The sequence below is a fragment of the Pempheris klunzingeri genome, chromosome 8 (assembly GCF_042242105.1).
Source record: "Pempheris klunzingeri isolate RE-2024b chromosome 8, fPemKlu1.hap1, whole genome shotgun sequence".
In the NCBI taxonomy this organism is placed as follows: Eukaryota; Metazoa; Chordata; class Actinopteri; order Acropomatiformes; family Pempheridae; genus Pempheris; species Pempheris klunzingeri.
The window spans coordinates 23,121,717-23,146,559 of NC_092019.1; the positions used below are offsets into that span (position 1 = coordinate 23,121,717).

A 24,843-nucleotide genomic window follows, 5' to 3' on the forward strand; every position below is an offset into this window, starting at 1 on the left:
ATATAATCACACCATTTGCATAAAAGTCTTAACGCATGGTGTGGTTAAGAATGCCCTGCCATAGCATCTCAGAATTGCCACCTGTGGGCAAACACATTCAAGCAGGAAGTGAAGGAGTTCTGATTGTTAGCCAGGTGGTGCAAAGGTTTAGTCTAAAAAATCCGTCTTCTTCTTTAGCTGTTTCCTAATAACATCAGTTAAACTTGGTAATGGTCCATCAGACTGACTGTATCCACCCACCCAAACACCAGAGGAGGACTGGTGTCTTTGGTCCACCCAACACACTCATCTCAACTCAGAAAAAGCCTCGAATGTTCAAATATAAAGCTCTGCGCTCGCAATCTTGTTTAACTGTATTCCATTCTGAGTTGCAGGCTTTGATGTTGAGCTGAATAATGTTGTTAAAAATGTTTTCAGCAGCTAAGTAATAAGCCGTTTTTCTGATCCTCTGCAGACCTGGAAAAGGTTATCCAGGGCTTAATGTCCATGTGAATAGACTACAACTCTTTTAAAGTCACTTCTGGTTACATTTAGATGGATACATAGACAGTTAGACGGAGAGTTTTGGAGAAATGGACATTTTGACGCGATGATGGCGCCAGAGGAAAAGACGGAGGATCACCAAAGCTTTTACAATTCATCCTGATGTAGAACTTAAGTTGTGAAATGGCAATCCATCCGATAGTCGTCAAGACATTTTAGTCAAAACTACAAATGTTAGACTCAAATTTACCAGAATTCATCCTCTGTGGACCACGAGCAAAATTTCATGGCATCATCGTTGTTGAAATATTTCATTCTGAGCCGAAGCAGTGGGCTGACCAACTGACATCATTACCATCCGCAAAAGCAATACTTTTCCCATATGTCTAGTGTGTAATGTAAAACAGCTACGGAGCACTTACAATTACACTAAAGTCCCAGTGGTTAACTTTTAGGGTAACAGGATATCATCACACACTAGTTAATTTAAGCCATAATCAAAATCATCATCATGTTACACACAAGGAGATGAATACGCTAATGAATAATGAGTTGGCTGATGACTCGTTTTCGTTAAAGTAAAGTTACACCAAGCCCACGATTTGGTTTATGTCTGGTTAAACGCTTCCAATTTGGGGGTAAATTTCAAGAACTTCCAAAAAACGATCTCCATGTGATTTCCAGTATGATAATCAGCCAGTGTTTGCACGAGCTAAAATATGCATAAAATATTCAATACATATTTAACGAAGTGCAGCTTTACTCAGCCAGTCTATTGATTCAATCCAGCAGACGTGCCGCTTCATAAAGTGCTGCACTCGTTTTCTGGAGGCCTCTGTGTCCATGTCCATCAAAAGCCGAACACAACACGGTAGCAGACCATTTGTATTCATTCGCTGTTCCAAAGGCAAGACAGCCAGATGATTCAGCAAATTTCTCTAAACACAAGCCCGGGCTTCTTAGGGGCAGATTTTCACTTTTCCCCGAGACAGACTCACGAGGTTTATAACCTGTCACCCTGCACGGTAAGACTACTACTCCAGCTCACATTGACGCAGAATGCCTCTGTTGTCATAACTCTCGAAATGAACTCTTATCACTGAGCTTTAAGCACTCAAACAGCTAATTAATCTGCTCTGTATTACAATGCAATAGACTGTGCATTCATTTGTGAACCCAGCTTTTCATACAGTTCATCACCAAAAAGACCGATTCAAGCATCAAAATTTCTCTTTGCAACTTTTCCTGACCCTACTTCATAAATCGATCAGGTTTTTCAGATTTCATATCCATGCAAAAACCACACGTACGGTCTGACAACTTGCCAGCCCCCACTAAGACCCTTAAAACCCACCGCTGCAGGTTCACGTCAGGCTGACAGGTCTTTCTGGTGCTGATGGAACAAGAAAGGCATTGTGCAGGTTAATGGTTGGGTTTAATTTCGCCGCACATTAAGGTCACAGATTTAAAGGTCGGCTGCAGCAAAGCACCCAAAATCAAAGTTGCATGTGAGTCTCACTCATGTAATCATATGAAAACAAAATCAAAATACAGCACTGTGATTCTGTCAGGTTAGCAGCCAAGAGTTGGTGCACTGACAGGTGGGATACAGGATCAGTGGCATTTCGAGTTTCATGCCTGCTTTGATATTTCAGTGGTTTCATTCTGCAGGGACAGAGGTTGTCTTTCAGAGTTTTTAGGCTAATTTTTTGCCTGGAAGCACAACCACAGAAAAAAGCAACACATATGAAAATGAGTGGAATAATCCGTGCACACACATATACACATTTGTATGCTCTCTCAAACGCATCCATCCCTTTAAAGTGATCAGTCCACCAGTACCAGACAGTATCAAACATTCATCCTGTGTGGGCTTGTGAGTTTGTGGTTTCCTTTGTCAATGGATTCCAGTCAAAAGTTTATCACTGAGGAAACAACAAAACATTCATAGATCCACCTGCGCAAAATTGTCAAACCCGGCAGAAGCGGCTGACCATCCTTCCATGCCTCAGTATGTTCAGGCCGCCACTCGGCAACATGGTTGAAATGTTTCTGGGTTTTTTTCATGTTTCTATTTTTTTGATGTTAATACAAGACGGTTCAGCAGGAATAGTAAGACTGGCCACACTTGCAAAGCATAATTGATGTGCCAATTCAAAAATGTTCAGCCCATAAAGTGTGCATATACAGTAGTGTCACTTCTAACTGTGGATGTCTTAGTTTACGAAACAGTCGTGACTCCAGACAGCTGATGAAGCTGGCTGTCGTGTGTGCTACTGTGCGACTGAAAATAACCCTTTTGTGCATGTTGTAATAACTCAGTTTTCACAATGTTGACATTTCACACATTGCGCAAAAACAAAGATTGAAGCTGATTCGATATATCTAAATCTACATATATTCTGAGAAACAGGAAATTAAAACTGGGTATAAGCCAAAAAAATCTGGTTTTAAGCACAACGTGATTTACTTGTTAATTATCTCATTCTTCCTGCGTGGAATCATCTCAAAACGGTGGCCGAGATGCAGATGCTTACTTAAAAGATAAAGAGCAAAGTTTGCTTCATATCACAGAAGCCCAAATAATGCACAGAAATCATCTATATCCTTTTGTGTTTCTTTCTCTTCCTCAGATGACAGATTGGAATGACTCATGATACAGTGGAGAGTCTGACACCTTCCCTTTCTTATGTAATTGGTCTTTTCTGTCTTTAATTTATATTTGTCATTGTTTTATCTCCCTCTTTTTGGGAGGGAACACATAGCCTGTGGGCCTTGGTGAGCGGCTGAGTGGAGTGGGATGGTGTCAGGAGGGAACAGGGTAAAGGGCATGTGGTGAGACAGAAAAGAAAGAGCAGAATGGGGGGGGGGGTGTATGCTGATGCTGTATTATTTATGTTTTAAGTCTTGAGAAAATTCTATGAGAAGACCCTGAAAAAAATATGCAGTATGAATATAACGCCGCATCCGCACTGAAATACACTGTTACAACACCGCATGAAGGTCACACATTGTAAAGGGCACAGGAACAATTGCTCAGCTGAGCCTGCTTTATCACAATTGTCTGCTAAGCTGAGATGGCTAAAGGAGTATGTGAGATCTACAAGGACAAACTGAGGAGAAGTCACCGTATGTTTAAACTGCTGTTGCTGAAAAACTATTCAGCCGAAGTTAACAACCAATCAGCTTTGCATTGCTACGATTTTTGAATTTTTTTTTTTTTCTCCCTGCGGCTAAGTCACTCAGATAATAAGGTTTCTCTCAATAACAGAGCAGACTTAGATAAAGTCAATTTACAATTTGAACACAAAACATTAAAGGCCAAATTCATTAATGGGGATTATCGCATCGCATTCTGGAGAGGTTAATGAGAGGGAGAGGGGGAGTGTTTGCTTTTCGTTTGCCCACTATGCATTTCACTGTTCAACATACAGTACAGTACAGCAAAGTATGGATCACAGCTCATATGATAATTCTGTGGAAATTAGCTGCAAACTGTCCTCAATTTACATCCACCTGTTCTGATCCTGACATAACAACACTGTTGGCCATCTTACCACTTAACGCAGAGAGTATTTCTGTCAACTTCAATGATAAAATGCAGTGTTGAAATTCATTCTGCTGAATATATTTTTGCCACAACTTTTAAATAGCCAAATTAGCCAAAAGCTTTGTTCACTTTCAGTTTTCATGCAAAAATACATGTAAATATCAGCCCTAAATAAGTATTAGTTGTGCTCTAACTCCATGCTCTGAAATTTATCGTGTATATCAACTGAAACCATATCAGAAAGTACAATAATTATTAATGCATCTTTTTGCAATGGTACAAATTGTTAGTAGTTTGCAACCAATCACAAAAAAACACATGGAGGGATTTTTTTGCCTAGTTTAGAAAAGTCATTTTCCCCTGTCACAATCATGAAATGCTAATTAAGCCACATATTTGCATAAAATGCTTATGCTGCACTGTAATTATCCAGCAAAATTAATGCCTTCATTATACGTTAATTACCCTCTCAACTTTGAAACGTTTTCTGGAACATTAAAGTAACACAGAAGTGAATAAAAAAGGAAAACGAATGCATCTGCATCACTTGATGTGTTGAGACAGTGACAGAGGAGTGAAAAGCCCTATTGAGGCATTATGCGTTTGACTAATCGCAGATCGACTGTGGAGCCCAATATCTTCCATCCGAGTGTGACACTGCATTAGGCACCCAGCAGGGATTGTTGTCAAATGTCTACATTCATCAATATCTTGTGAAAAGTGCTGGCTTTTACCCCTCTGAATAATGAATCAAGGTTGACATATTAGTGTTGTCGTACAACACATGAATGGGTGTTTGGCAGCTGCAGCAGCTTCAGAATCTACAGTTTAATCTCCGCTCAGAAGATGGAGGGATTCTGAGCGGTCAGGATCTGAATCTGTCTGTGACGGCGAGGTCATGTCTTTGAATATTGTGAAAGACACAATTATTCTTAGTTTTGAAATGAATGGTCATAGATGTACTCAATATGAGCATAGTTTAAAGTGTCTGAACTGCCTTTAAGCATACTGAATTGAATTACCTTAATGAAGACAGAAAGATGAAGGTTGCCTTCTGCTGCTATTGATATGGATAGTGAACGATAATGCCACCCAAACTCCACACAGGGACAAGGCCTTGATAGATCTATAAATCAGAATAATAGTTTGACATTTTGGGAAATACCACCAGTAGCTGGTGAGCGTAGCTTAGGATGAGTGCAGTCACTTCCAGGAAGGTGCAGATCTGGAAAGATGAGATCTGGAGCACATGGTCATCTTAAAAGAGTTTCTAAAATGCGGCAACTAACATTTCAACATACAGCATGCAGATTTGGATTCCTGTGAAAAGAGCCAGGCTAGCAGTTTCCCCCTGTTTCCAGTCTTTGTGCTAAATTAAGCTAACCAGCTGCTGGAGGTAACTTTATATTTAGCACACAGACGTGAGAGTGGTGTCATTCTCCTCATCTAGTTCTTGGACAGAAAGCAAATTAATATCTTTCCCAAAATGTCGAACAATTCCTTTGAATTTAAGGTGCATTCTCAACTGAGTGCAAGCTCAGCCATAAAGATCATGGGCTTTATCGATTACTTTATTTACTTACTGAGAACGAATGAGCTTTTCCAGGAACGCTCCTCCTTTACGCAGACACTAATATTCAAAAGGAGAAACTGCCCAGTACAACCACAGTGCGGTCTGTTGGCCGCTAAGCAGCACTGGTGCAGCACAGACGCTACCAAGCCCAAAACTTGCACCTTTCCAGTTCAGAATAAACACATGATTTATCATACAGTGCTTCATTAAACAATCTTAATGCACACTCAACACTTATACACACTGAATTAGTATCATCACTGAACCTTCACCAGCTCAGTGTTATATGTCAGGGATTTTACAAAATAGGTCATGTGGCTCCCTGCAGACTTCATCTCTAACTGTGGCCGTATGACAACCTCCACTTGCTTTTGTTTTGATCTGATAATTACTAATTGCCTGGGGCCCATTAATCTCTTCTGGCTCTTTGGGTGTAGTCGCCACAGATTGTTCATAATGGTGTCAGTGCATTATGGTCTGTAGTGTGGCAAACCGACATATGCGAATGTGTTTACAATACGTTTAAACGCAGGCAATATGAACTGGCACTGCAATGTCAGCATATGTCAAAACGTGGAGAGACCATGTCAACTGATGAGTCAGAGCCAGACCACTTCGAGGTCAGAGAGCCCCTCATATGAAAACTATGGAAATGTTTATCCAGTTGAATCAGCACAACTTTTGAGGTGGCAGCAACGTCAGAATCATGGACGGTGGACGTCGCCAGGGAGGCCCTTAAAATAGCTGAGAGGGGCAGAGATGCGGATGGTGAAGGAAGAGGGAGAAACTGAGCTGGACATTTGTAGAGGGCCCAGAGAGAGTGAGTCAGGCAAAACAAACAGAGGCAGGCAGCTATCAGAGGGTCAGTTTCACAGAGTCCAAAGAGAGTCTGAGCGAACAATACAGCAATATAAAAGCAGACAGAAGGAAGAGAAAGAAGAGTAACTATGAATGCATAAACAAAGAGAAAGAGACAGAAAAGATGACCAGATGAAAATAATAGATTTAGGACATAGAGAACTTGATTATCAGAGTATCATTAAATGAATTTCATTTCAAAGCAAGATAACTGATAAATCAGCTGACCTGACAAAAGAATAGCTGGTCAAAATCTGGTAGAAAGAAAACAGCAGCCTCACGCTCTGATCAGATGGAATGCTTTTATCTCCGCTTACATGCAGAGTGCTGCTGTGAGCGTCGCTAGTAACAGAGACAGTAGCTGCTCACAGGATGCTAAGAGCTTTACATCACTGTTGTTGCTATGCAACTATCCTACTATTATAAGCAAGCTAATGTAAGTAAAAGAGGTGATAATGTTTTTTTTAAAAAAATCCAAATGGACAAGAAGGAATAGAGGTTGTATAAAGCTGAGCTGCATCCAGGGAGTCAACTGAAAGTTGTTCCATAACGTCAGGCAGATACGTCAGACTTCACAAGAGCATCCAGAGGTATTCAATTGGATGTGATACCATTTTGTTGGGTGGACCTTCTTTAAGAACTCTACTAGAATAGTTTGGAATTAAAGATGCTTGTCTGCTCACCCATCTCTGGATGGTGCCGTCCCTCAACAGGAACGCTGACTGTCCGCCGCAGTAGCTTGTTCCTGTGAGACTCTGAGCGCCTCTCGCGCATCAGCAAAGGGTGTACCTGCACATAGAGAGCATGAGGTCAGTATACAAACACACACTCCTGAAATACTGCAAATTAAAGTTGCATTTGTCCTCATCTTTATTGCATGTGTTCAGATAGTGCTCAATAAACACAATGAAAAGAGTTGTGGTTAAAGTCATTTTAACATTTTATGGCCAAAAACAGACAGAAGTTAAAAAAGCTGATCACAAACAGACAATACAAATGCAAAGGAGATGTAAAGGAGGTGCCACAAAGGTTCCCCAAATCCTGAAAGTACTGATAAATCTTTGATTAAAACATATCAACAGCAACCACAGTGAATGTGGGGTCAGATGAAACCCTCAGGCTACCAGTTACATCATGTTCTTTAAAGTCTTGGCACATCATTCGACAGAAGTAAAAGCAAAAATGGCTCATTTGATAAGACACAAAGCTGGAATTCAAAGTATTCAAAATAAGATTTATATCCTCCACAACAGTTCATTGTATCATACATTATGTCTTCACCGAAAAGTGAAAACAAAATGAAAAGAAAAAAAAAATGTATAGAGAAAAAACAAACCCCCATTTCACAGCTCCATCACATTTGGCCCCACAGTCCCTGAATTCATAAAAGTGAGACTTGAGGGGAAAATAAATGGGAAAAATGTACCACACTAATCAGAAGCACCGGTCCTTCTGAAACATCACAGTTACACTATAAAATACAGCGTGCACTGTAAAATAGACACCTACAAATCTTGACTGAGCACCAAAGCTTGTACTTTGTTGGCACTGGGCCACAAAACATCAAGAAAAAACACAAAGAAATAAAAAGTGACTGCAGAAATTCATGATGAGTTTCAAAATAAAACACTGTAATGCATTGATAAATGAAACCTGGCCTCTTGGGCAGGAGCAGACAAGATAGTGAAGAAAGTTGCATACGTAGTTAATATTATCCTACGTGTGCAAAGCTTCAGTCAAGGTGTTAATTCAACTATTTATTTACTACTGAGACGGTAGTTCATGGTGGTGCTATACTGCACAGCATTATGTTGAAATGTGTGTTTTAACAATGCTTGTAAATGGGGTGTGCAAAACATTAGAAACACACCTCAGTATAATGCAGTCCAGTTGAACACCACTGCAAAGTACAAGCTCAATAATAAGCCTACAGTTAAATTAGCACCTCTGGTGGCGCCAATAAAAACTGACATTAATATCTTTGTAAATGGATCATTTCTGGCTGAGCTGCTGATTGCATTAGACGTTGCAGGTGTCCCTAATAAAGTGGCCTCTTCTGCACTCAAGTGGCCAAAAAATTAATTAAACAAATGCCAAATATTGGATATGAAGTGATTGTTTTAAACTTGGACATAGGCAGAATCCATTGTAAAAATGAACTGCAGCCACTGTCCTCTTGAGTATCATCACTGACAAAGTCAAGGAGTGTGTGGAAGAAGCCAGCAGCCTTGTTTGTGTTCTGATACAGCACCGCTGTGCTTTTGAGCGAGTCCTACTGAGACTAGCGTCTCACAGAAATGCAACATTGGGACATAAAAGAGCTGGTGTGAACACAGAGAGCCAGTGTCAGAAGGTGGGACTAACTGCAGAGCAGTGCAGGATAGTGCCGCCTGGGGGGCTTTGGGGCGAAGCCAACAACAGTGAAGGACACTGGCAGGTCATACTGAGCCATATGTCCCACAAGACAGCTGAGTGCCACTCACTCTAAAGGAGCTCTGTTAAGATGAAAAAATGCCAGAGCGTGTGTGTGTGTGTGTGTGTGTGTTCTTTCTTTGTGTGTGTTGTCTCTATACTGTACTATTTTGTATGTGCAGATATGTGTCCATCGAAGCGAGGGCACATAAAAATTTGATGCAGACACTGCTCCACTTCAAGTCACTAATATTCTCCACTACCACGCTACCGCTGCATCACATCAGACACATGAACACACACAAATAAAAGCACATATACTGTAATAATCTGGTTAGACCAGCCAGGCACAAGATGCTTCACATCACAACATCAGGATGCTGTTTATATGAGTCTCTACATCCAACTTAATCAGGGACAAGCATCATAAATCAACTGCCTGTATGATTACTATCTACTTTGCTTGCTTGTGCGCCCCAAGTGCACAAAACTACATTGTAATACAGTGCCTTCTTGGGACCAACATATTGCTTGGTGTGATGAAATTATAGTACAAACTCCTTGATGAAAAATATATTAAGCAGCATCCATTCTTTATGAGTCCAGTGTGAGAATGCACTGAGCGTGCATGTTAATTTACTGAGTTTCCCTTTTGTTGGAGCAATTGCGAAATGAGAGTTTTTGTCATTTGTCAAGTTCTCTGTCTCGCTTCTGGTCCGTCACTGAGTGTGTTGGTCTTCTACTTTGATCCTGAATGAAACATCTACTATTTGATGAGTTGCCATAAAAATTTTCCTTTAACAGTTCATCCAGAAGAGGAATCTATGTGACTTTAGATCCTGGAACTAGAGCCACCGCCAAGTCAAAATCTCCTTTGGGCCAATACTTTACTTCATGATAGGACACATATTCTAATGATAGCACCTGCGATTGTCTGCCCCACCCTGATTGTTTCTACCTGTTCTCCCTTCCCTGGTCTATATATTGTCTGCATCTCCTGTCCTGTGCTATTTTTTGGAAAGTCAAATTAAGTGAATCCAAAAATGATGGATTCGTATTAACCATATTTCATAGATAAGTGCCTTCAGTCCTATCCTATCCTGGTAAACATACTTTAAATTGTGATAATGTTTTTCTTGTCATTTGTGTGTGTTTAGGTGTTAAGTGCATCTCACTGTATCTTTGTTGTAACTTATATTCCTCCATCACTCTATAAACTTTGCCTCTGTGTGGGATAATGCTGTACAAATAGAACTTGATACAGCATACTGTATATTGCGATATAGTGTATGTTGTGGACAATCTATAGACAAACTGTTAACTGTTGATAAAATAACAGGAATATCAGTTTTAGCTAATTTGGTTTAAGCTAATTTAGCTACTATAAAAATCCAATATCCTCATATGTCCAGGTCATTGATTTGCAACATGGCGATGACTTAATACACCCACAAAAATTATATGATAGCTGCTGTGGTTTAAACTATATGGCAAATGTACATTACAGTATTCATATCACTACTGACTGACCCCTAATGAATATATACCTATCATATATATATATCATTAGACCAGAGGAAAAAAAAAAACAAAGACGACACCCTGCCTCAATCTAAATTCAAGCCTTCTTAGTGCATCCTGCTTCAATTTAAATCCCAGTCTTGTCGGTGCTCAAAGCTTTTCTCTGACCCTCTTTTAATTCTCTCTGCCAGATTAATGTAGGAAACGGCAGCAGAGAGTGGCCGAGCACTCTGTTCAACTAATTGAATATACTTTAGTGCCAACAAGTAACAGTAAACCTGAATTAACCTGACATTCTAGCAACTCTTCATTGATCGGGAACACAAATAAAGCCACGATTGCATACCGTAGCTTTATTGCGACCATGTTGCTATATTTCTAAATATACGTAATAAGCTAAGCGGTTTCATAATGACTGCCTGAGCACTGTGCCAGCTCTGGCTCCATGGGAAAGGAAGGAGGGGTAGCAAAGCCAGCCCCCCGGTAATCTCGCTGAATGGTTTTGCGGTTATTGAAGGAATAGTAGTCATTTTCAGCAGGGTTAAAGTGATGCTTCTCTCTGTCCAGATTTTTCAGCTGTTGCCATGGAATCCTGAGGAGACAAATGGGCTGCGTGCACTTTTATCTACAGTACGAGTAGTGTGTGCAAAATACGTGGCTGAAGCACAGGTTTGGGTCATTTCCGTACAGATCAACACCATCAACTCTTTCTCTTAACGTAATGGAGTCCAAATAATTAGGCACAAACTTGTCTTTCATAACATGAACTATACACAAGTAGCTAAAATTACACCAAGCCATGAGTCTTAAAAAGATGAATTCTTGACAGGCCATCAAGATGTCAACACTACCCAAGTACAAGAAGCTAAATATGGTAATTTTCCTTAATTACATCTACTTGAACAAGAACATGCCCACTTCTTCTCCCCCATACTGCTGTCCTGCCCAGTGCAATTCATCACTGACAACTTGAGTCATGGAAAAGGCCAAGAATACCTTTCTACCCCACCCTGACACATCAGCCCACCAATAAACATCCCACTTCAGCTTCCAGCAGGGGGGGGGGAAACACCTGGAGGCTATTTTCCTCTGTGTGTGGCAGAATTTGATCGGTCAGCTGTCGCAGGGTCTGCAGCTGGAGACTCGACATAACACAAGCTCTTGGGTTGCCATGAGTGGGCACAGCGTGCTGGCAGGACTGCTCTCAGCATCCACAGAAAGGCAGCATTAGGCAAGCACACTGACTTTTAACCACTTCAGATGGTGAACTTGCACCTCACACACAAAAAGTAAAGTAACAATTTCATTTCGAACATAACATACCTGAACTGAAATAAACCAAAAAAGACTTGGTATGGTGCCAGCTAGAAGCTGCAATGTCCATTATACCCCACTAAGACAGAGCAAACCGCATACTGACAATTCTTAAAGCGAGGTAGTGCTTGAAATGAACTGGAGTTATTACTTGTTCCAAATGGCCAAACCTAAAAGTTGGGCAAAAAGCCTGCTGCGATAGGGAGGGAAGAGATGCAATGTTTGGCACAATTGAGATAACGACACACACTCTTGGACAGTATCGCTTAAAGGTCATACAGGGCGTCCCACTTGTTTGTACTTGGGGGGAAAAAAATACTGGATTAGTTGTGTGAATAATGAAAAAAAGAGAGCTTGAGAGACATGTTGAAATCCTGCATACTTCCTTACCTCCAAGCACTGCGTGGTGAAGTGGGTGAACTTTGGAAAGGTGTTCTGAGAGGGGTTTTTAAATGCTTTGAGCATTTCAAGCACTATGTTTTGGGTGCACTGACACATGCAGAGCCTTCTCAGTATTAGAGCTACCCAGTTGATACTGAAGAGAGGGTGATGGGGTCATTCAGATGAAAATGGTTACCTGTAAAGCAATTTGCCAAATATAATTTACTACTCCTAAAAATTACTGGTCAAGTTTGGGTCACTATTATTACCAATGCAATAATGGGTTGACATTACTCAGTACCCATGGGTAGAAAACCCACCCAGTGGATGTTGTGACCATTTGTTAGTGTTATTTCTTATATTTCTGTTGGGTTACTCACCAAAATAAAATAGTTGGGTAACTGCAGTCTGCCACAATTTAAACTTAAATGTCACTGTTTGCTTGCCACTTTTAAGGTAAGACTTTAAAAATAACAATATTTTTGTCACAGTTCTGAAGAGCCAAAATGCAGAAGCGCCAGACAGAGGCTGGAGTAAGGCAGCACAATGGCTTTACTAAAAGGTAAAAGCAGATAAATGTAGTCAATTCAATGTAGTCAAAAACCATAAATCCAGGCAGAGGTCAGAAATACCGATATTTTACCCACAGTCAATCAGGCGGGATACGAAGCAGGCTAAACACTAACAACAAAGAACAAAGGCAGACTAACTGGTAGAAATACTGTGACAAAATGAGCTGATCAGAAACAGGTGAGTGGCAGACTGGGCAGGCAGGCAGCTGATTGGCAGGCAGGTAGTTCGGCAGGAGTGGCAGTGGGTGTGGATGGTGAACTGGAGGGAAAAAGCTGGCAGGTGCTGACTGGAAGATACGCAGAGGGGTGTGTGCAGGAGGGTGGGGTTCAGGAGCAGGAAGCTCCAGCAGTGTCCATGATAGTTTTAGCTTGGGTAAATAACGCAACAAAACTAAACCCCTGTTTGCCAAACGGCGTTCTCTCAGTTCTCTAGCTGAAGTGACGTGTAGATGAGTAGTTCCACCCAAAAAGTTCAATTCAAACAGTTAATCAGTATAAGAATATCTGCAGTTGGACATTTCATTGAAGCGTCTGGGCCATTTTTGCACTATGTTGAGACTACTGGTGGAGCAATCGGTTTCTTCCACTTAGAATTGTAAATTGTATGCCTGATGGATATCAGTGTCCATGACGACTGTTGTAATGGGCAGGGTTGAAATCAATTCATTTCCGATTGGAATTTCAACAATCGAAAAACTGCAAACGATCGTGTCCTGTCAAATTTCAGTCAGAAGCCAGCAACTGTGTGACACGAGACAGAAGCCAGTCCTGGCATGGAGAGAAAGGGAGTAGATGGTGGGATGGTGGCGCAGGAGATGGTGCTGAGGGAAGGAGGAGAGAGAGAGGGAAGGGAGTACCATTGATCTAAAGAGGGAGGAGGGTGTTTTTGTTCAGCTTGGCAGGTTGAGTTGAGCGATGCTGCAGGCTGGTTCGCCCATATGTCACTACCGCTTCCTCAGGCCCAGCTGTGAGAAGCAGGGGAATATGGTGGGACACTGTGTACGGGTGTGTGTGGGTGAGAAAGAGAGGAAGTGCATGTCTAGGAAAGACTGCAAGAAATAGAGTGTGTAATGTGCGAAAACTGCAATCCATTATTTCTTAACGGGGCAATGATCAAACACTGCTGGCTGTCTAACGCTGGCTCAAACACAGGTACACACACACACACACACACACACACACACAAACAAACACATGAACCTGCATCAGGACACATGCAGGCAATAACTAAAATTTGGCTATGCACCTGCGCAAATACAGAAATAAATTCCACCTCAGCTTGGAAACACACGCGCACACACACACACACACACACACACACACACACACACACAGCCCCGTTTATCATGATAGGCGTTGAGCTAGCCAAAAGCACGATTTGTCCTTCAGACCAACGGTAACGTTCTTTCACGGACAGATGTTCCTCCTCATCCTGACCTCAGGCACTGGCTACAGTGTTCATAAAACACACAGCGATCCGGCTCATAGAATTACACACAAACACACACACACACACACACAGTAAACAGGCCAGTGGGGCTGAAATGTTGACACACAACCAATGGATGACTGTGATTTGCTATTATTTGCATGTCTGAAAAGAACCCACTGTTTTCATTCACAGTATATTGTGGGGGAAAAAAAGTGCAATAGTTGACTGTGGGGCAGGAGAAGCTGACTTTATGTTCCTTTTATATGTCTTTAACTTTTTGTAATAATCCAGGAGACTTGAGAAAGGTTTCATAAGCCTCAAAATACCACGCCATTTATTTCACACAGACTGTACCATGTTGTCCTCAAGTGATGTGAAACCATGCAAAATGCTGACGTAACATGAGAGCAGTATAATGTGATGTAAATGAGCGGGGAACTCACATTGCACTGCAGCTGTGACCTGAGTGTGCTTTGTTTATCTGTAAGAATTATGCAGGTACTCAGTTCAGTTACAAATGCTGAATAGTGATTAGTGATGGAGAAGTGACAGAAACAAACATGTAGCTAGCTGCATTGCAAAGAGAGGTATTTAGGTTTTCTACTGCTGTACAGTCTGTAAGCTGTTGTGACTAAGACCATGTGATAATAAATCAGAATGCAAATGTTAGTTTAGTCGGTTTATTACATGTGCTTGAAGATGCTAAGTGCATGGGAAAAGTTCAAACCACCCATAAGTGTCCACGTCCTACAGAGACAGATCTCAGCCAAAGTACAATTCTTCTTAATAAAACTGACAAATGACGGAGGATTGCTTTTAAGGTCATCGAGATCTGGCAGTTGCTCCTGGTAAGTTGGCAGGAGACAAATTAGGCCTAGTTTTCCTCTTCCACTAGGTGCCTCCAAGGTACTGAGGGGGAAAAAAAAACTGTACACTATCCACAGGGAAGAGCTAATTAATCAAAACACTGAGATAAAAGCCATTTAAACCCTTGCACAAAGAGGATGACCTTAAAAAAATGTTTTATTTCTGAGCGAGTAACAATTTGTATTCAATAGGTAAGCAGTAGTTACTCAAATACCAAGACTCTTTTGTTAACATTGCCTCAAGGGCTCTGGTCAGCCATCTTACTCAAACAATCAACCTTTCTCTTCTCTTCTGAGAGTCACAGCCCACCTACATTTATTACATAATTAATCCCTCCAACTCCCACACGACAGCCACCTGAATGTGTTCTCCAGGGTCATAAGCAAACATACTATCCACCTCTTCATGCACTGTGACAACAGTAGCTACGGGCTAGAGCCAACGAGGTGCTGTGGCTTGTTTGCAGATCGGCTCATGCACTAATGCTTTCAAATTCAGCGTCAGAGCTGCAAATGGGACCACCAACGTGCAAAGGACCACCGAAGGAAAAAATGTACTAGACAATCCTATTTATTCTAAATTGCTACAGTGCTACTTTTACTTCTCAGTGAGTTTATAATGTTGGTAGACCACAACTCATTGTAACACTTGCAGGCTAAACAAGCCTTGTGCCCCCCGTCAGTTCTTCTTGCGTAACACTGGCACAGTTGGGAAGTGCAGCCAGGACACATGACTTGGGGGACAGGGCACTGGTGCGTGGCGGTGGTATATGAAACTCTGTCGCCTCTGATTAATGTGAGATGAGAGGAGGAGGAGGAGGAGGAGGAGGAGGAGATGGAGAGGATGGCAGGCAGCCATCACTGCCAGCCCTCTCGCTCCCCCTACAGGAGAGAAAGAAGCAGAGCAGTGTGTGGGGAGATTCAGCAGTGAGGAACATGGGAGTGCCCGATCGCAGATCAAAATCTCATCGATTATTAAAAAGGTCAAAATAAGTGAAGAATAATCCAACTAACAAATTGGAGATCAAAAGTCAGACAACTGTCAACCATCAGTCGATGTGTAAGTTAGTTTACCCAGTTAGAGTGCACAGCTGCTTACGCTCAATTCCATCATCGATTTATCTGGAAATCCTTTTCTTCAACTAATGAAGTAATTGTTCTCTCAGTAAAATGTTAGAAAATAGTCTTAAACAATTAACAATTTGATAATTCTATGATTCTTTTGTCATCAGAGTCCAAAGTTAAATACGTTCAGTTTATCATCACATAAGACAAAGAAAAGGAGACGAAGCAAGAAGCAGGTGAATTTTTGACGTTTTTATGTCATCAATCACTTTATCATTTTGTCAGTTGCGGATATATCTTTAGTGTAGAGTGTTTAATCCACCCATTATCTATACCTTATTCATCAGGGAGAGTCGCCAATTAACTTAACCTGCATGTCTTTGGATTGTGGGAGAGAAAACCCACACAAACTCTACACAGAAAGAGTGCAGGTCCAAATCTGGATTTGAACCTGGAACCTTCTAGCTGTGAGGCAACAGTAACTAACCACCACGCCACCATGCTGCCCTAGAATGGCTCTGCTGTACTCAGAACTTCATTTCCTTCTTTCTTGCAAACACAAAGCATGAATATTGAAATTTGAAAAAGAAATAGAAGACAGAACAGTATCATACGGTGTAGTGCATGATCCCTGTGGAAATGGGTACCTTTCTGAAGTCTGATACAAATTTGTATTGCAACTGCATCATAGAAGTGTTGATTCAACTCTATGGTAATTTCTGAGGTGTTGGACTGCACCCACTTGTACCACAAAAATATTTTGCTTCTAATCCTAATATATAATCACACAGACAGAATAACACTGAGCCACATTTTCTGCCGCTTCAGGCTGCGTGCTCGCTTGTTTTCTAAGTAACACATTTCCATTTTTCTTGCTCAGACTGCATTGGAGAGAATTTTCTACCAATCATATACAGAGAGATAGTGAAGAAGTCATACTCGTGAGAAGTGAATGACAATTCAAGACAAAAAATAGTAAAAGAGGACACTAATTATAGGTGGCATGTTTTGCCACACCATTTTTAATTTCACAGCCGTTTTTTTTTTTTCTTTCAAGGGTATTTTGCCCTGGATACATAATGTCAAAACGTGCCACACATCTTGTCAGCATATGTTATCCTAGCTATTATCCTTGGCAGCTGGAATAAGCCAGGGGTGTTGACATGTCAGTAAGGGTGTAATACCATTTTAGCCCTACGAAGTGCCTCCACTCCATAACAAGGAAACAGTTCAATGAACTCAACGCACCGGGAGTCAAGAGCTATGCAGGCAAACAATTAACACAAATTTCCATAGTGACACATCGCAGACACAACGGAGGAGTCTAGTTCCCCGAAGCGACACCTCTGCTCTCCAGGAAGACGTCTCTCCTGCGTCTTTCTGATGGCCGTCATTCATAAAACCAAAAAAAAAAAAAAAAAAGAAAGAAAGAAAAAAGAAAAGAAAAAAAACATAGCGGCAAGTGAATGGAGCTGTGAGGAGGACGGACAGGTGGCCTGTGGGAGAGCCAGAGACTCCTGCCAGTCACCCCAGAGAGAGGGAGAGCGAGCGCGATGGGGGGGGGGGGGGGGGGGAGTGGGTGAGATGAAAGGGTGAGGGCAGAAAATGTAAAGGAGAAAGAGGAAGGGAGAGGAAGTGTGGTAGCAGTGAAAATGGAATGGTCCCAAGGAGGGACAGAAACAGGAAGCGAGCGAGAGATCGGGCAGGATCGGAGGGATGGAACAGCAGGCGGATTAGATGAAAAGAGGAGAGCGATAGAGGCAACAGACAGAGAGAGAGAGAGAGAGAGAGAGATCAGGAGAAAGGGTAAGAGTGATGGATTGATGGAGGAGGCAGAGACACAAGAGGGAGCAGGGGATTGGAGAGCTGGTGCCAAACAGAGAATCAGAGGGGTGAAAGGTGTGTTTTTAAGACCACCGAATAGAGAGGAGGAGAGAGACAACGGCGCTGCATGAGTTGAGTGACAGGCATGAATATTTAACGGCTCTCGCGGTCGCCGAGGTGACGAGGCCATCGTCGCGTCACTCCTGCATCTGATCCATTCACAGCTGCTGCCTTATTGGCACAATTAGACAAGGACAGGGCTCTGATTAATTGAAGTGGACTCTCCATTCAATCCCTCCAGAGCAGTACAGGTCTCTTATCGGGATCACTGTGCGCTCGATTCCTCTGAGTGATGACAAGTTGAAATACTATTGGCAGCCGTACACACACTGGAGTAAAGTCACTGGTGTGCTTTGACTGGCCACATGAAGATTCATTACTTTATTGACTCGACAACGTAGCTGAACATAGGAATTGGCCTCAGCCTTAGGGTTTAAATCAAATGCTATACACAAATGCACACTGTATAAAACACGGAGTACATGAAATCCATCAAACAGCAGGCAGATAACAATAAAGTACAATAAAAGGAAGATAAAACGTGGTAATGCAACACCAGAATAACTGCACCGCCACATGCCCAGACATGCAGCTACCCCACTGCACTTGTGCAAAGTGCACATTAAAAAGAACAGTATATCAGCATGATCTAGTGACAGACGTGCTGCGTTTGGGGAGGTGACCTATGGATTTTACAGGGCTCCGGTCCATCTACCGAGGTTTTACTGTATAAGTGGTGTTATGAATCAGCAGTGTCGGCTTTAACTGTGTACTTTTGTGTGCGGAAGTAGCTTTGTCGCCATGCAGAGGTATAAAAGTAGAAGAACAGTACCCTCTCCTGGCCTACAGAGCGTTTTACTCACAACCAGCAGCAGGTGCCACAGTGACGCCCCTGATCAGTGTGATCTGTGTTTGGTATGCCGATACACAAACTTGGGAAGGAAACAAGTCAAGTTAATCGACACTAACACACTACACTGCTATGCCCCTTTTAAGCAATCTGAAAGTCAACCGGGGACGCAGAATGCAAATAATAGAGAGGGAGCTCTCTCAACACTTACATTCTGCTGGTTTAACAGCAGAAGATCACTGTGAACTTCCCCAGCTGTGAATGTGTTAAAACAGCTGAAAAAAAGATCTCCTGCTAAATGGCTCCCAAGATAAATACAAGCTGAAAAAGAACCAGCCTACCTTCATTAAAACATCTCCGGCAACATACATGTCAGCCTTAAACTGACACTAATGCTCTATCCAATAAGTTATATTCATATACAGCTATAAAGGGAAGAGTTGACCCTGAAGCACTTTAAACCTGCTTTGTAATTAATAACTAATGAACACATCCACCTGCATGCTGTATTGTATAAAACACAGACACAACATTTTTAGCCTGGCTGGAGATGTTCTCTATACTCTCTTACTGGTTGACAGTGCCAATACAATCTGTGGCAGTGGAAATGAAAACGCGCCTCTAAAGACATAAATCACAAGTAATCACAAACAGATACATTTACTTTAGGGGCTCAGTAATGTAAAACAGCTGGACAGCATAGGGTTTTGCAAACATTACTCAAATGAGTAAATAGCACATTTACTGGGGACTATTTTCAGGTGGGGATTGATACACATTAGGTGCTCTGGTGAATATTTACGGCACTACGACTGCTTATGTGGGAATGATTTAAAATATATTACTCGTGTTGGTTATGAAGCAACGTGTCACCTAATGTTTTTTCTTCTTGTCATTCCTAAATGCTTATGCCCAGTTTGTATTGATCTTGTAAATTGTTAAGGCACTCTACAAGTTTTAATCTGTCTTCCTCACTGGTAAGAACTTGCAACTTTGGCGCTGATACTACAAAATTTCTTACATGCCCCAAATCAATCTGATTTCGTGATTGTCGATCATTCATGCAATCAATCAGGCACTGTGACCCCCCCCCCCTCAAAACGCAGATGAAAAGACAACTGATCTGGCAGAAATTCAACCTTCAAGCGAGCGACCAGTTTAACATCTGGCTTAATCTGCACCGCATATATACAACATGGCATCACATCAAGGTAAGTTCATGGCACTGACAGACATTTATGATTAATCTACATATTTTAAACAAATTTCTCAGTTTCTCCATTAATACAACCCTAAATAGACCAGAATGCATTTCAGCCACAAGAGGCCCAACTCTTATTTTGTTGTATTGCTAAACTAATAAAATCATGACTTTCTTCACCTGCATGCAAAACCAAAGTTAATGCAACCGAGTTGCATTAACTTTGAGTTGAGTTGAGAAAATAGTGATTTAAAATTTTTCATATAAAAATAACTCAATGTCACAGATATCTACAGTTTGACAATAGTTTTTTCTTTGAGGTTGCTAGTTACACGGTTATGATCCAATTTAACAATGAAGACTGCTAAAAGTTTCCAATCACAAACATCCCACAGAACTAACAACTGCCCTTGAAACTGAACCCCCAAAAGCGAGCCTGAGGCAACAGCAGTCCGAGGGAGTTTGAGGTTCTGGTATAAACTCTGAATGCATTCTCTGTCTGACCTCATTTTTAACAGATATTAGTTGAAAAGTAGGGTCATTTAAGTAGCACAAAGACTGTGCGAAACTATCTTATTATAGGCCAAGGCTGAGAATACCATCAAGCTACGTTTTACCCAAAAAGACACTAGGAGGTATTTTGTGAAATAGTTCTGTGCCTGTGTTCTGTTCACACTGCAGAGCAGAGATACACCTCACATACTGATCACTTAGGTAAGATTTATCTTATGGAATCTGAATCTAGTATCAGATCTGCTTATCAAATCAGAATCATCTTAAAACCCTTTTCCACTCCATTTAGGTTGAACTTCAGGGAATTACACTACAAATAATTTATGATGTATGAGTGAAGATTGAAAAATGTAAATGTAAATGTTTTGAATTTAGTTTTTTTGCTAATAAAAAAAAGATGTAAATATTCATTAAAGTTGCACTAATCGATATTTTCAATAGACCTACATGGCCAGCACCAAACAGCAGGCAGTCAAAGTTAGTAAGGAGCTTGTGAACTTAGTGGAATATTGTGCAGCTAAAACAGCATATTTTTCTCAGGAGTTGGTGGAAACCAAAAAAAGCTAAAAGGAGAGCGAACATTGGTATTGGATTCATCAGAGGCCGGAGACACGGCTCCAAATGAATGATAATGTTGCTCTGTGTCTCTGTGACCCTAAGTGACCAAAACAATGAATGAATGCAGCTTTAGAGTGCACCAGCAGATCATGTTATTACTTAAATATATTGTACATCAGAGTCACAGTGCACCCCCTATGTCTGCATCCCCACGACTCAAGCACTGATACCTACCTACCCATGGTGATTATATGTCAAAGCCATGTTTGCAGCTTGTTGCACTGCCCTTACGTGGCTAAAAAACAACAACAATTAATGCAGGTTTTAATCATTTTATAGACTCAGAACATGATGAATGTTGGTTTCTTGCTATTTTGGAACCACATCCAAAATGGATTGGCAATCAGAACTCAACCCTAGTTATAAAAACAAATGTGAACTTTATTTATTTAACAAATTTCATATATGAAAAGCAGCTCCAAGTGCTTTAGTTGGAGCACACTGGCCCTTAACCCTCCTGTAATGTTTGATGTGACAGTACTATAATTTCCCATAATCTATGTACAAGTATGTAACATATAACATAGGATCTAATACCTACACTGCATCATGGGAGGGGAAATGTTTCTTGTATATCTTATATTTTCTGAAACATTATATAATAAAGGTTGTTGTAACCATTATTTTTCTGAGTAAACTCAGACAGAAGAATTAGCCAGCTCACCACTGATTAATACTAAGTTAGATATACTTGTCTTGTTCTCTCTCTAACGCCCCCTATCAGTGCAAAGAGTGAAAAAGAAGTTATTTTTATTTCTCACATGATTGAAGTCAGTTCAGAGGTTAATGATTATCTAATACTGATGACCCTCTGGTGTCCCATCTGTGCAAAGCCAGTACCAGTGTCAGTGCATGCCTGGTGTGCGGAGCACAGTACCTCCTCTTGGTCCAACATGTAGAGCTGATTTCCGGAGCTCACACGCAGACTGGGGTTCCAGTGGTCGTGGGGTGGATGGTCGTGTGAGGGGCGGTCGTAGATGGGGCGCTCGTGCGAGGGGCGGTTGTAGGATGGACGGTCGAAGGAGGGACGGTCGTAGGAGGGACGATCGAAGGAGGGGCGGTCGAAGGAGGGGCGGTCGTAGCTGGGACGGTCGTAGGAGGGAAGGTTGAAGGAGGGGCGGTCGTAGGAGGGGCGTTCGTAGGAGGGGCGTTCGTGAGCAGGACGATCGTAGGAGGGAGCGTGGAAGGAGAGGGCGTGGGTGCGATGATGGTGATGATGATAGGAGGGGGGGACGGCACACCTTGCATCTGGACAGGAGAGAAGGAGGAGAGACGGGTGGGGGGGGGGGGGGGTAAGGGAGAAGAGGAGAGAGAGGGAGGAAAGAGAAGGACCGTTAGGATCATCTGTAGAAGGGGTGTGATGCTGTGACACATTTCTGCCCTCATAACATCAGTGTAAGGCGTCATTGATGAGCACAATGACAGGACCAAGGAGGCCTTAAAAACTACTGCATTTAATACATAAAGTAGCAATCATCGATGCAACATAGTAGTAAAATATGAGATTTTGAGAAATGTGTTTCTACGTGTTCTTGCCAAGAGTTAGACGAGAATGTCACTCTCGTATCCGTCCCTTGAATATAAGAGCTGATAAAAGCAAAAAGATATTTGGTAACCATCCAAAATGATCTAAAAGAGGGTACAGCTCCCCATCACACACATTATTCACTCTTTTGAGCTTCATTTATGAGAAGATGGCATTTAATAGTGACTCTGCAAACACACCCCTTGGATTATGCATCAAATCTCTATCTCTGTTAGTTTTATAGTCACTCACAGATAAAAATGATAATTGTCTAATTGAAGAAGTCCTAGATCCAGCTCCCCACCAAAATCTAATCATCTGTTCCTTTGCCTGAGGCTGTCCTGTCCACTAAATTTAACAGAGAGCTGCTCTGAGGTTCCTGAGATATCCTGCTGACAGACAGACAGAGAAACTAAACTATAATCTCTTCGGCGGGGGTATGAATTATCTTTGACGTTATCCCTGATTCCGGGGATCATTTAAGAAGATGTGGGGGAAAAATGTAAATTATATCTGAGGGCTCTGCCTCGGCTTTGGATAATTTAAGAAATTGATCACACAGTATTGGAGACATTAATATGGATTTTTCCCAGGTAGCTGTTTGACTTTGTCTTAAGTGAAAAATGTGTGGCTAAGGACCGAAGGTAAATGAGGTGCTTTGTCTTTTCATTCTTTGCTGCTGTCCAAGTTTTCTGGCCTTCCAGCGCTGTTTTAATTTAACTTAATTTAAGGAAATACATCACAGGCACAGAATAATGCCATGTCCATACTCTGTTTTATATGTTATAGTATGATTTGTCAAGGTTTTATCTTTTTTCATAAAATTAAATTCATACTTATGTATTACTTATATACGTATTAAGTATTTATGTACAATTGTAACACACCATAGGTTACAATTCTATGTAATATATAAGAAACATGTATTCCAAATCTCTTTCTCTGTAACTTGCATCTGCTGTTCTAATATTGAGCTTGCATTTCCTCTCCCTCCTCTTACGACTCCTTATTTATTATCTCCGTTTAAGCTTCAGACATTCTTATTGCTTTTCCATGAAGCAAAAAGCAAAAGCAGGATCTCTCACATGCCGCTGAGCATTTTATAGTTTTCAGCTACGAATACAAAAACCAAACGTCTTGAGGCAGTTCTCACACTTCATCCTGCCCGATGCTCGAATTCAAACGCTTCTTCTGAAGCAGTCCAGAGCAACATGACTGGGAACAAGTTAGCCACAATAAACCGTCTTCTCAAATATAGCCGACAGGCTGAATCAGTTGTGTTTAAAACTTTGTTTGATATTCAAAATACAAAAAGACAATATCTCCTTATAGAGCAAATCACCACTCCACTGGCATCGAGGTTACATGCTCTTGTCCAGACAGGGAGAGTAATGAACTAATTCACACTGAGAATATGTGATCTTACCATGTTACCATGAGTTTCTTTTTAAGCTGAAACAACAGAATGAATGTGATTTTAAATATAAACCCTGGGGTAAACAGGCTGAGAAAGACTTCTGCGGTGAGCGCATCGGTCAAAGGAAGATTCCCCCATTGGCTAACACCTTCTGCACCAACGAAAAAGCCAAATTCACACTTACAACAACTGCAGGCTGTACTACAAGGCGGGGGCACACACACACACACACACACACACACATTTTCACACATTCTCACAGACAAGGAGAAAGAAAGCTGATATTTATTTGTTCCAATACACACGAAAAGTGCATCCACACTATGGCCTCCAGTTGAATCCCTGACAATGACCAGTGACCTTTTGCTTAATGTTTAGTATTTGACAAGGTGGCTGACTGAGGCTCTGAAGCCACAAACAGTCGCCCGTGGCCCACAATGCAACGCTACAGCATGTCATAACGGATTATTTTACTGCATCATCACTTTTGAGAAGTTGACGGCTACAGTGCTTCTCTGTCCCAAGCCGGAGAGGAGGAGTACAACAGGCAGCCGTCTGATTGTGGCAAAACAACAACTCAGCAAATTGTGAATCGTGCCGCTGAAACATGGATGTGCTCCTGAAAAAGGAGCGCAGCTAATTAATATGGACGACTCAGGGAATGGAAAGGAGTGAAGCGTGGAGTGTGGGTTCATTAGAAAAAAACATTTGAATTCTCTCAGACGTGGACTCGCGTATAGTCATGCAGTTTTCATCTCACTGAGGGAGGGAGAGGTTTACATGATGGATGATGCTACGGAATAAAGTC

General features: G+C 41.5%; 1 protein-coding gene across 1 annotated transcript in view; it reads right to left on the minus strand.

Moving 5' to 3' along the window:
• The window catches only part of syngap1b (synaptic Ras GTPase activating protein 1b), a 94,879-nt gene extending 72,876 nt beyond the window's left edge, over positions 1 to 22,003 (minus strand). Inside the window, exons 1-2 of the mRNA XM_070835208.1 lie at positions 21,971 to 22,003; positions 7,148 to 7,253 (exon numbers count right to left, since the gene is read on the minus strand). Coding sequence (XP_070691309.1) covers positions 7,148 to 7,253; positions 21,971 to 21,988 — 124 coding nt within the window. The 5' untranslated portion in view covers positions 21,989 to 22,003. The remainder of the gene's footprint in view (positions 1 to 7,147; positions 7,254 to 21,970) is intronic.
• Between the last annotated feature and the right edge of the window lie 2,840 nt (positions 22,004 to 24,843).